The 13,604-nt window shown below is 33.2% G+C and overlaps 1 protein-coding gene across 2 annotated transcripts in view; it reads right to left on the bottom strand.

The window, feature by feature from the left end:
* The window catches only part of UGGT2 (UDP-glucose glycoprotein glucosyltransferase 2), a 184,373-nt gene that overhangs the window by 54,542 nt on the left and 116,227 nt on the right, over positions 1–13,604 (bottom strand). For both annotated transcript variants that reach the window (XM_014864866.3, XM_070520046.1), the window contains exons 23-24: positions 9,473–9,597; positions 4,090–4,185 (exon numbers count right to left, since the gene is read on the bottom strand). In XM_014864866.3, coding sequence (XP_014720352.3) covers positions 4,090–4,185; positions 9,473–9,597 — 221 coding nt within the window. The remainder of the gene's footprint in view (positions 1–4,089; positions 4,186–9,472; positions 9,598–13,604) is intronic.

Consider the following 13,604-nt stretch of genomic DNA (forward strand, 5'->3'; position numbering starts at 1 on the left):
GAGAAATTCCTGTCTGTCCTTTACTAAGGTTAGTTACATTTCACCTGAACAATTCATTTGTTTTCATTCGTGAACTCTGTGAATGATGTAAACTGGAATTTCTGGCATGCTCAAGGGAGGCAGGCAGGCCAGCCACTACTCCAGTGGTCTGCAAGGCCTTCTTCGAGACCTTTAGCATCACACACTTGCATCTGTCACTGCAAGTTCCTGGGATGACGGGGTGACAGGTCAGGGTTGCTATTTTTGCTTTTGGCAAAGATGGTGGAAGAATATCAAATCCACATATTCTGGAGAGAAGGCCACAGGGTAATATAGAAATTCAACAGAGATCCTTCAGGGCTGATAAAAATGTAACTGTGCTTTTCATTTTTCACTTTCTTCCAGATTTCAATTTACCCCTACCTTTTTCTTTCTCCTTTTGCAAACAATCTATAACTTACCTTGTTAAATTTAAATATTCTCATAAAAATTTAAATTTTAGAAGGAGGAATTAACAAATATATTAATATAGCAATAATATATTTATAATAAATTTTAACATATTGGCTCCACACAAAAGCAGATTGCCAAAGATATAATGCTGCATAAAAAAATACACATATGTATAGTGTATATAACTAAAAAGCTGTAATTGAATGAATTTTTCAACGTGATTATAGAAACATATATATATTCTCATGAAATAATATACCTACATAACTATAAAAATATTGGAAATGTATAAATTAAAACAAAAAGTGACTTGAAGTTTTTGCTCATCTCTGTAGCATACTGTATTATCCTAAATTTTAAAAAATTAACAGTATGTGACATGCATAAATTTATATATAAAACTGAACTATATTATAAAATATTATAATAATTATCCTTGATAGGAAAAAATCAGAAGCAAACTCTTTGATAGATGAAGAATGGTATTTCTAGAGACAATTACTAAAGGTGATAATTTTAAGACACTGCGTGAGCTCGGAGAATCTGTAATAAGAGTAATAAAAAAATGTAGTATAGTTACTTTTACAAGTAATGAGGCTTTCTAACAAAGAATATGGGCTTAGAAATCAGTGAGGAACCAAACATATGATTATGGTTAAACTGCCTTTATTCTTTCCATCTTACCACTAGGGCCTGACAGAGCAAATCCTTGGACTCTTGGTCCATGCAGTAGCTTTATAATGCATCAACTTCACTAGGCTGAACTACATTTTGCAGAATTCCCTTTCCCTCACATTTCTGGTTTGGGTGGGCCACAAGAGAGATTCTCAGGAGGTGGGGAGGGCAGGAGAGGGGTAGCAGTCATTTTCGTAGCTCACCCACTTTGTCACTTATCTGCTGATTCACCTCGTTGGCATGAGACACCAGCTGGTTCTACCTTCCCCAGGACCCTCCCTCTACGTCTCTGACTCCTGGGTCATGCGTGTGTGTTTAGCTTTGTGACAAAGGGCTCCCACTGTCGGCAGGATGCCCACTATATATCAAGGTCAGAGGCAACAAGAACTGACACAGGTTTCAGTCCATCCTTGTGGGGTTCCAGCTTGCTCTTGATCCCCCAACTTTACAACCACCTTTCCTTCCTCACTGCCTGCCCTGTGTACTTGAAGCTCCAGTATAGAAGTCAACAGCCTTGCAGAGACTGCTTAACCAGCTCCCACAAATGCATTAGGTCAAATCTTATAACACTCTTTTATTTATTTATTTTAAATAAATATTTTAAATAAATAAAGTCTTATCTATACACTCTCCATATACACATGCACACACATAACAATGTTTCTACGGCTCTGATTGACACTGACTATATAGTCTAGCAATGCTAATGTGTTTTGTTCTACTTTTCCTAGGCTTCCAAGAGAAATAAAATCCAAAGTCATTGTTTCTTCAATAAATTAATATCTTCAATCAGGTTATGAGTAAGTCTTGCTGGCTTTGATCCTACATTTAAGGTAGGTATTCACATTTCTTCCCTGATTAATGTGAGTTAATTTTATAGTTAAACCTGAAATTTTCAGGTTCAATCTTATTTCTCTTATTTTCACGTTGTGAGAGAAACCTCACTATTTGTGTAACAAATATGCAAAACAACTAGCTACAATGCATTAAATATCTACTATATTCAAGGCAGGAGACCTGCAACTCACAAAAACCCTGAAGGCTAGGGATAATCATCTATATTTTACAGACTAAAAAACTGAGGCTAAGAGAGGGAGCTAGATAAGTGGTAGATTAGGATTCAAATATTAGGGTTTTTTGACAAAAAAGCTCATGCTGTGCCATGTGACCAAAGTTGATCTAGATAAATATATCATACCAACATGTGTAAACACATAGAAAACAGAAGTTAAATGCTTAAATTATATACATGAACTCAGAAAATTGTGGATTACTGACTCTGCATGTTAAAAAGAAGCAGGCATTAGACGAGTTATGTATCATTGCATAAACATAGATATAAACCAATACATACATACTACATATCCATTTACAATAATGCCCCAGAAATAAACAGAAAACACTGGAGACTTCTAAACCACTGTCACAAAGTTACATCATATCCTTCCCTCTGTGGAAAATAAGGCAGGAGGCTTCAAAGCAGCAGGACACATTGACTGACGTGAAAGCTAGAGAAAAAGCAGAGACTACACCACCACAAACTATAAAAGATCAAACGTTTTAGACGTTTCATATGGGAGTAAATCATTCCAAACACATCAAAATTCCTACGTATAATTTAATGGAATGGTAAAGTGACTGTTTACAATGATAGTTTTGAATATTCTGTGTTAAATTACTTCAGCACATGGTATTTAAGAGATCAAAAACGTTTCCAAAAAGAATTCTATTAAACGTGTTTAAAATACTTAAAATTAAAACTATTGAATCTCAGTTATCTGAAAAAAAAGAAAATGAAGACTTCCTTCTCAACAGTGCTAGATAATTTCTTTAAAAAGTAATTTTCTCTGAGAATGATAACACTACACACGTGTGAACAGATCTCAGAAGAAAGCTTTCACAGCTGGAGCACATCGCATCTTCTAACAGTAAATGTGAGCAACATAAGATTGCATCCACCACAAAACCAGAAAACTGACAAGGAGGTGTCAGCCGTTTTAAGTTCGTGTTAAAGTAATTTGTCTCAATTTAGTTTTATAGGAGAAGTGATTAGAAAAATATTATAAGATAAAACACGTCTGTCGTTTGGTTACATAACGTCTAACTTATTTTTCCCCCAATTTTAAGTGGTGCTTAATTCAAAACAAAATAAAACAAAGGTTCCTTTCTGAGGACACAGATAATTGCATGTTTGTAGATAGAGCTTAATGAAATTTATTTCAAATATCTTAGAGGACTTGTATACACTGAAATTATAAACTAGTTTATAATTCTAAAACTATTTCTCTGATGGCTGTCTTCAGAAACCTAATTTTTGTGAAATAAATTTTTAACCAAAAAAGTGTTCCATGGATAAATAAGTTACGCAACTACTAAATTAACCAAAAATAAACTTTTCTTGTGTTTTCTTTTAGTTACACCACATCTCATAAACCGTTAATACGTTGATACACACTGACAACCTGCCCCCTCCCCTGCCCAAGGACGCAGTGTTCTCTAAACTTCGTTAACCAGAGAACAGTTTTTCTCTCAGAATATATCTGTCAACATCTCAGAGTAGTGTTCCACAGAATACATTTTGGGACATGCTATATTTGGGACATGTCTACATTTTATCAATCAGAATTCTTTAGTAACTGAGTCTTCTATACATTGAGAATATAGAGATATTATCATTTATAACGATTATTCCAAGGTAGTGCAAAAATTCCAAATAGTCTTGAGCATGAAAGAAAGATAAGAATAAGACAAGTCATATTAGGTATAACTTACTTGAAACTTCATATCCTATATATACCATTCCTTTATTTTCTAGAATATACAATTAACTGGAATTTCTTTCCCTAATCTCATCAAATACTTTATTCTCTAACACAGAACTTTTAATTCTACTTTAAAAGCTGCTACATTATGACTACAAATGGAAACCATAATTGAGTACAGGATGCAGTGACAGAAAACACAGCACTATTACATTCTTACCTGTGACTCTCTTTCAGAAATGTGACATCATACCGAGATGCACGTGTAGGCAAAGAGGAAACAAGGGCGTCAACTTTCATAATGAGGTCATTCATGCTAGATAAACAAGATCAACAATATATGAGCATTTCGGGAAGAGAAAGATCCATATTATATGTCATGATTAGTGCCTCAAGAAAGGGGACTTTAGTATAAAATATTTCCAATAGACAAACTTTAGATAAATGATTTTTCTTCCACACTTGTCAGTAAGTAGAATTTGTCAGTTCAAAGCAAGATGATTGTTGCTTTTAAAATCATCCTACTTTCTCTTATCATTGATGTGATCTTTAAATGCTTATATTGATAAGTCGTATTCTCAACAGTGTCTATAAGAATATGGTGAATCATTCCATTCAAATCAATACTTGCTGAGTGCTGGTTATGTGTTCAAGCATTGGGGCCCATGTCATGTAGGAAAGAAAGGCAGAAAGAACAAAAAGTAAATAATAGGATATTTACTTTCAAAAAATTTTTAATATAGTTAAGAAGCCCAGATTTCTACGGTTTCAAATTAGTTTGAAAAGTAATTAAGGTTGCACAAAATAAATATCTAGATTAAATGTAACCAAATTCGAAAATCCATGACAGAGAAAATGTATTATATGTTGAATGATACACTGGGACAGAAAAATGTTGGCTGAACTTTAAGGAAGGCTTACTTAAAAAAAAAAAAAAGAAAGAAAAGATTGGCAACTCCATTTAATAAACAAAGAAATTTAGATTCAAAGTGGCTGAGACCCTTGTATCCTTCTAGTATATCATCTTTCACTGAACTGTAAAGTTCTGAAATGTAGGACTTTGTATTATTTCTATTTGTAATACCTACCATACCTTTCACAGAGCATTGCATTTAATGGTCACTTAATAAACACATCAAATGAATTAATTAATCAAAACCATAATCTCTATTCACATACTCTTTCAAAGATATTTACTTATGAGCCACATAATCCCTAATATGTAAAACTGGAGGAAATATTTATGGTCAACATGCTCTCCACACTTCTTAAACTGGGCTGACTGCTCAAAGTAGTATGTATGGACCAACAGGAGGGGAAACGGAGAAAAGGACAATCTTTGAGACTGAAACAACTTTTTCTTAGATTCTCTGCTGAATTTTCAGCTATCCAGGTCAGTTTTTCTCTTTCTGAAAAGTACTCTGAATTAAAGAGGGAAAAGAGCACCTGAAATGCAGCACCTACTGCTTGAGAACTGGAGACATCTCTCAGAGCACAGCAAGTAGTAATCACTCCATTAGAAGTAGATTTTCTGTGCTCCTCGGGATAGTGGTTCCAAGGATTCTGTTTTTTTTGTGTGTGTGTGAGGAAGATTGGCTCTGAGCTAACATCTGTGCCAATCTTCCTCTACTTTATGTGGGACACCACCACAGCATGGCTTGACAAGCAGTGCTAGGTCTGCACCCAGGCTCCAAACCTGCAAAGCCCAGGCCACTAACATGAACTTAACCACTATGCCACTGTGCCAGTCCCTCCAAGGATTCTGTTTCTGGCATTCAGAGTTCTGCCTTCCTAGTTAACTAACTCTTGAAAAACATAATAAGGATGCATACTTTTAATACATGTTCAGATTTAAGTGAATATTAATGTATTCTAATTACAACATAACTTGCTTAGTGTTATTTGCGTGCATGCAACAAGTTAAGACAACTAGAGGGAAGGTGGTTATGGTTTAACATTCTTGGTTTTCTTATTTGGTGGTAGTTTTGGTTTGAAATGCAGCTTTAAAAGTGGCTAAAATAGCTTCCTGAACCTTCTTAAAACTACGATTATAATTTTTACCAAACAAGGTTAAAAAAATTACCTCTGAAATATTAGCATATTTATAAAATTCAACAAATAATTACTGAATTATAGGCTTTTCAACATATACTAGACCTAAATTATTTAATTATAAAATCATAACTTTTTTTGCTTTTTAAAGTTTTCTTTAGTTTTATTCCATTTGAAAATAACGTGGATATTATCTCTTCACTGCAGAAAAACCCTTAGTTTACTACTTCACAAACATTTATAATTTTCTATTAACATAATTTACTAAATGATGAATTTTTAAGAAATATCACTTCCTAAATGATACATTAAGTAAGACATAGTTTCATCTGGATCAGAATTCTGTAGTCAAGACTAAAAATCAGAACTTTTAGTTCTGGCAAGATAACCACCCCCAAGGCACAGCCGTATGCTGTGAGATGCATGGATACATTAAAAGTAGAGGACAGAAAAAGGTATAACAGAAAAATGTTAACCAAAAAGGATGTTGATGTGGCTTAAATATCAGACCCCATACACTGTAAGATAAAATCATTATTAGGAAAAGAGTAATTTATATTATAATGAAAGGAATAATTCACTAGAAAGATAATTTTGAAACGGTATACATAACAACATATAGCTCAAAATATTTAAAACAAAAATTGAAAAAACTACAAGAATTAAATGATAAACCCAGAATCCCAGTGGTGTTTAACAAACTTCTCTTAGTAACTGACAGACAAAACAAAGAAAAATTCAGTATTTCTATGATCTGAAAAAAAATAACACATTCAATCTGATAGACATACATAAAATCTTCCACACAATTAGAGAATGTCTTTAAAAAAAATAAGTATGCAATGATAAAAATTAACCCTGTCTCACAAAATTAAGAGAAATAAATACCAAATAACTTATCCATGTTCTCTAATCATAGTTCAAAATAAACTGGAAATCAATTACACAGTGTGCCATTTAAAATTTTCAAAACACACTTTATTCATTTATTTATTCAATAAATATTTACTGAGTGCCTAATAAGATCTAGGCACAATTCTATGCACAGGAGATTAAAAAAGACAAAAAAAATAGACAAAGAACTTGCCTTCATGAAGCCAACATTCTAAATATTTCAAATACTTTAAAAAATAAAAAAAAATTAAAAAATCAAAACAGAAATTTGAAAATATTTAGCACTGAATCATTACAAAATAATTATATTTTAAAACTTCTGGGATCCAGCTAGATAAGTGTTTAGAAAGAAATTTCAAGCCTGTAATTTAAAAGGATGAAAGGAAAAAAATGTGATATTAATAAGAATCCAACTTGAGAAGTTTATAAAAAAGAACAGATTAAAAAGAAATAATGAACTGAAATTGATAAAAACAAACAAAAAACAATTAAGAGCCTGTCATGTCCTAAATCTACATATATGAAAAGAGTAGTAAAACAGATATATCCCTCACTAAATTGAGCAAACTAAAACAAGAGAAAGGCCAACATAGATGAGACAGTTAAACACTGGAACTTAAGGAACAAAGCTGTTATGAGTCACAAATGACATGAGTGTCTTACATTAGACAAAATGTTACAAAAGATAAGATAGTCCAGCAAGGGACATCAACACAGAAACTTAATACTGTTCCTATAATTTAGCAATAAATGATTTGAAAATGTAATCTAAAATACACCATTTACAATATGAGCTAAAAAGTATAAAGTACTAGGGAATAAATCTAAAAACACGTGCAAGATTTCATGAGAAAAATGGAAGCTTCACTGAAGGATCTAAAAGGAACACTAAATATGTCTGCCTGTCTGTCTAACTACCTATCTACCTACCTAGTCTCATATATATATTTAAATATAAATTATATACCATATATATCAGTTATATATGATTTACATATTTTAAATATATATTATATATACATTTAGATAGCTACATATAAATAATATATGTATATATTTAATGGTTGGGATGATTTAATATTATATAAAGGTGGCAATTCTCAAACTAACCTATCAATTCAAAGAGATTCCCATAAAAATTTCAGCAGTTTTTTTTGTAGAACTTGTTATACTGACCCTAAGCATATTTATATGGAAAAGCAAGTAGCAAAAGACAGTCAACACAATTTTGAAGAAGAGGAAGTAGGGGGAGTTTTCACTATCTGACATCCAAGTTGATTATGAAGCTGTAGTAACTGCGGGGGGACTGGCATAAGGCAGATACCAGCAGCACGGTGTAAAGATCCAAGAAGAATTAAAGATATAAATCAGAAAAAAAGCAGAACTGTAAAACTTTTAGAAGAAAATAAAGGAGAATATCTTTATGAACTCAGACTAAGGAAAATTCTTATTCATCCTACACCCACACACACACAAACTCCCTCACTTACATAGTCGTAGGCAAACTACAAAGGGAAAACCCTGATAATACATTGACAGTAAAATAAAAAACTTCTATGCACGTGATAAAAAGACAATGAAAAAGTAAACCGCCAAGCCACAAACTGGAATATTATATTTTTAGCACATATAATAAAGATTAGTATACAGAATCATAGAAAATACATTTAAAAATCACTAAAAGAAGAAAATAATCCAACAGATAACTAAGCAAAAGATATGAACAGGTATTTTACAGAGGAGCAAACATGAATGCAAATAATCACATGAAAAGATACTCAACTTTACTAGAAGTCAAGGAAATGCAAATAAAACAAGATACAATTTCACATCCCATCAAACAGGAAAAATTAATAAGGCAGATAACACCAAGTATTGGTGAGGACTTGGGGAAACAGTAACTCTTATACATTTCTGATGGGAGTGTTAATTGTTGCAACTACCTTAAAGGATAGAATTTAGCAATATCTGGTAGAGTCGAAGATACACATACTCTACAATCCAGTTAACAACACACTTCTACTCTAGAGAAACCTACACTGCAAAAGGAGATCTTTAAAAGCAGGTTCATTATAGCATTTCTCTAACAGTAAAAAACTAAAGCCAAGTTAACTGTACCTCAGTAATGGATGTATAAAGGAGCCGCAGTATACTCACAAGATGAAAGACTCAAATGGAATTAAAATGAGTAAGCTAGCTCTATATACATGAACATGGATAAAGCTCCTATGGTAGTAGACTGCAAAAGGAGCCTTCAGTATAATATAGCATTTCTCTAAAAATGTCAAGGTCTTCAACACAATAAACACTAATAATAGATATTTACACATGAAGCGAAAGTAGAAACACAAATATGGGAATCATGCACACAAAGTTTAGGAAAATGGTTACCTCTTGGGGAAGGAGGAGAATGGGATGGGTGGGTAAGAAATAAAGAGACAGGCAGATCCAAGGCAAATAAAACAAAATATTAACATCTACAGTTTGGTGGTGGTGAGTAAATGGGGATCATTTATTATTTCTCTATATTCTCTATATGTCTTTTATTATATCTTTACTTGTGTACATATTTGAAACATTTTCTCATCTTAAAAAGAAAAAATAGGATGCGAAATACCAAACCCCAAAATGAATTGCTCTTAGATTTAAATACTTACTTCTTTGATTTGATTTCCATATTTTCAACAATGCCTTTAATTTTCTCTACTAAATTAGTAAATGTTATCTTTTCCAACAAGTAAAAGTCTTCCGCATGGAAATTTTCATCTATAGGTCCTAAGAACTTAAAATAAAAGCAGTTATATTATTGTATATCTTCTAGACAATATCAGTCTGAGACAAATATTTTCTCATCAAATAGATATTTCTTTAAGCAAAAGTTGATTAAACAGGTGGCGGCTATTAATCTCACCATTTACTAAATCTACTAGGAAACAAAGAAGAGAAAAATATTTCCTCACTTTGATATTACAAATAACATTTACATAAATACCAAAACTAAACTGACAAAATTAAAAAGCAGCAAATTATTTTCATTTGAAAGTTTTACTTTGAAACATAATTCTTCCAGAAACCTAAGGCTTTTCATTCTAAAGTAACTTATGAAAGCAACTGTCTATACTTTGTAAATCTTTTAATTTCAATTTTCTATTCATCTGTAAATGTAGTCTACACTATGTAGATATGAATTAACACATAAGCAAGGGATAAAAGAGCAAAAACCGAGAGACAAATCAGATAATTATAATACCAACCAATCTTCGTCTAACTGATGTTGTCTAGTGGTTTGGAGCACAGCACGTTCACACAGTTTAGCTTTACTCCAGTAACTACAGACGGGGAGGTTGTCACAGTCAGTGTCCACATCCAATTTCTCAGGATGGCTATCCCATCACAACCACCACCAACTCCACTACTATTAGCACTTTCTGAGGAAGCTGATACACGCAATCACCATAATCTCATGAACACAAGCCCTGAGGTAGAAGGTGAGCCTGACACAGTCTTATGTGCTAAACAATTAATAACAAACAATTGGAAAACGCGTCAGCTAGAATATTTTTTTTCTTGGTAAAAAGAACAGAGTGAAATGGTTGCAGCAGATTTTCTCACTTCCCCTTCATCTACTTCTGCAATTAATATTTTCTAAAAATTAATGAAGTATAGTTCCTGGATCTTTGTCATTTGCTCATATCAAAGAGGATATTAGCTGGGACGTTGGCCTTACAGCTAAACAAACACCATGTTTACCCTTAAACATAAGACACGGGCTTTTAAAAATGCAAAACTAGGCACTATAAAATGAAAAGTACATAAATATTTCATTGCCTTAAGATTTGATATTTTTAAAGAAATTTTTTTTGGTTGGCATTTGTTTTTTAGTTTTTAAGGTAACTTTGAAAGCACTTTCAAGGTTATATTTTTAAGACTACGAACAGGAGAGGCCTGGAAAATAGTTGAATTTAAATATATCATCTCTAGTGACTTAAGCAGTTTTGTTAATAACTCAGAATAAGGAAATAAGGAAATATGAAATTATTTTCCTAAGGGATTAACAAGATTGTCTATCTTTATCAATTAAATTCACCAGAGAACCAGCTCTATTTCACCTTTCTAAGTACAGTCTCAAATAGTTAGGAGAAAATTGATTCTGTTGTGTCTTAGCTCTTCTACTTAAAGTTGAATATAATATTTGTAATAAAGTAATTTAAATAGTATCAAATCACATAATGTCTGAGTTGGGAAAAGGAACATTTAACTTCAAAAGCATGTAATAGTAAAATAAAACCTATCTGGAGCTTAAATCTTCTTTATAACATTTTGGAGATGTGATTTTTCAGTTATACAGAATAACTGCTGTAACAGAAATGCATTACCTCCTCTGACAGCTCATTAAAATTTTAGAAGCCTCTGTTAGAGGGTTCATCCACATCCTGAGTAGAAAAGCTCTCTTCACTCACAGAAGTTCAGTCAACTGGCCTTGATAACATACTGACCTTCACCAAGAGTAACACAATCAAGTCTACAAATCTGCCCACTATTTCCCATGAAAGCCTTCAAATACTTAAAGAGAAAATAGGAGTTAAGTATATTTAATCTCTCTGACAACTCTGTGAAAGACACTGTTACTACTCCCATTGTCCAAATGAAGAAACCAGGTCTCAGAGAGGGCACATAATTAATGGTGCACCTGAATCTGAATCTAGGTTTGTCTGGCTGAATCAAAAAAGGCCATGCTTGTTTCCCTAGCTTCTGCTACCCGCTGTCTTCCAGCAGTTTGTAAATAGGCAGTGTGATAAAAATAAATTTACTATAATTACAGCAACAGCATTATTTAGGGTTTTAATATTAAAACGCATAAAGTTTTAATTCTTCAGCATCTCAGTAAGAAAGTATGAGATAATCACTGCACCCCAGTTTTGATCATTTATAAGCAATTTTAACTTTGACTATGTTCCAATTCTAACATAAATGTTGGGACAGGTTCAAATGAAGATTGATTCTAAAATGTCAGAATTATTTCAAGCATTAAACTATTCGGTTCAGAGCGATAACTAACTGCTCCAATTGCTGTGATTATTGTGCTTTACAGCATTACAATGAGAGAGTAATACATTAGGTATTACATTATAGCTCATAAACTACAGTACTTATTTTTGGCTACATTGTACTCTACTCAAATCACAGTTCTACAAATAAAAGGATAATCAAAATTACAATTTTCTAGTAATCAACACAAAAATTCAACATAATTTCATTTAATACTATCTCTAGCTCCAACCTCTTCCCTGAATTCAACTCCTATGTTCAATTGCTGATCAACAAGTCTGCTTGGAGGTCCAGAGCTGAACACTGAACTCTTAATATGTCCAGAACTGAATTCTCTCTTTCCCTTCCCAGTCTCCCTGAACAACCCCACTCCTCCTGCAGTCTTCCTCACTTTATACAGGGAACTCCATTCTGCTAGTTACACAGTTGTCTCATATCCCACATCAAGTGTGTCAGCAATTCCTGTTCACTCTGCCTCCAAAACATATCCCACGTCCACTTCTCACTACTTCCGCTAACACCATTCTGGTCTAAGCCACCATCACTCTCTCTTCAAACTGGTTTCCTGAGCCCCTACAGTCTATTCTCAATGTAACAGCCACCAGCGATCCAAACATAACATGTCAATTCCCTGCCCAGAACTGTAAGCTTCATGACTCGTTCATTCACTGCCTATACAACCCTACAGGATCTGGCCTCCAGCCACTTCTCTGGACTTCTCTCCTAACTATTCTCCTGCACGCCTGCTACTCCTAGAACACACAGACATGATCTCATCTCAGGACCTTTGCACTCACTGTTCCCTCTACCTACAACATTCCTCTTTCAGATATTCAACACAGCTTGCTCCCTCACCTCCTTTGGTTCTCTGTCCAAATGATACCTTATCAGTAAAGATGCTGTTTATGATCTGTCTCTGCTCACCAAAATGTAAACTCTATGAAAACATGTTTGTTCACTACTGTACTCAGAACCTAGAAGAATGTTTGGTTCAAGCAGGTGAGAAATTAACATTTGAATATGTTTGTCAATTTCAAGGAAAATGAGAAAGAAACAATTCTAGGGGAAATAAGATGAATATAACTATAACTAATATTTGTTGTCACTAATATTGACAATATATGAATATATTAAACAATGACAAAGAAAACATAAGGTAGCTTTTCCATAATGTATAACCAAAAGGCAAGGTACTAGATACAGTTGGTGTAATTTTTTACCTCTTTATCTCTTAAACTGCCTGACAGAGCCAGAGGTAGCCACATACTTTAAAACTATCCTAAAAAGCTATATTTCCTCCCAAAGAAACTGTTAAAGAGAAAAAGCAATGCTATTTCTGGGCTTCCACATAGCTCACTATCAAAATTTACTAATACTTTATATTATTGTAATAATAAATGGCAACCATTGTTATCAAGTTGTAAAATAGCACTGTACACAGATAAACCTGAGTCTAACTGACTAGCAGCTAACACAATTAGTCAGCTCAAAAACTGTTTCACGGAAGCAGATATACTTGATCTGTGGTGGCTGGGGGATATGAGTCCCTCACTATTCTCCAACTCCTATTATCTACAGATTCAGATAAGAAAGAATAAATAAGCATAATTTTAAGGGGATAATGATATGGAAATAAAACACACAGGTGAATAAAGCCCATAAAAATATAGAAAACAAAGAGCACATTGAGGGTGTATTTGAGCTCTGAAGATGATCTGGGGATATATAATTTGATAGTGC

This window comes from Equus asinus, chromosome 11, assembly GCF_041296235.1.
Source record: "Equus asinus isolate D_3611 breed Donkey chromosome 11, EquAss-T2T_v2, whole genome shotgun sequence".
Taxonomy (NCBI): domain Eukaryota; kingdom Metazoa; phylum Chordata; class Mammalia; order Perissodactyla; family Equidae; genus Equus; species Equus asinus.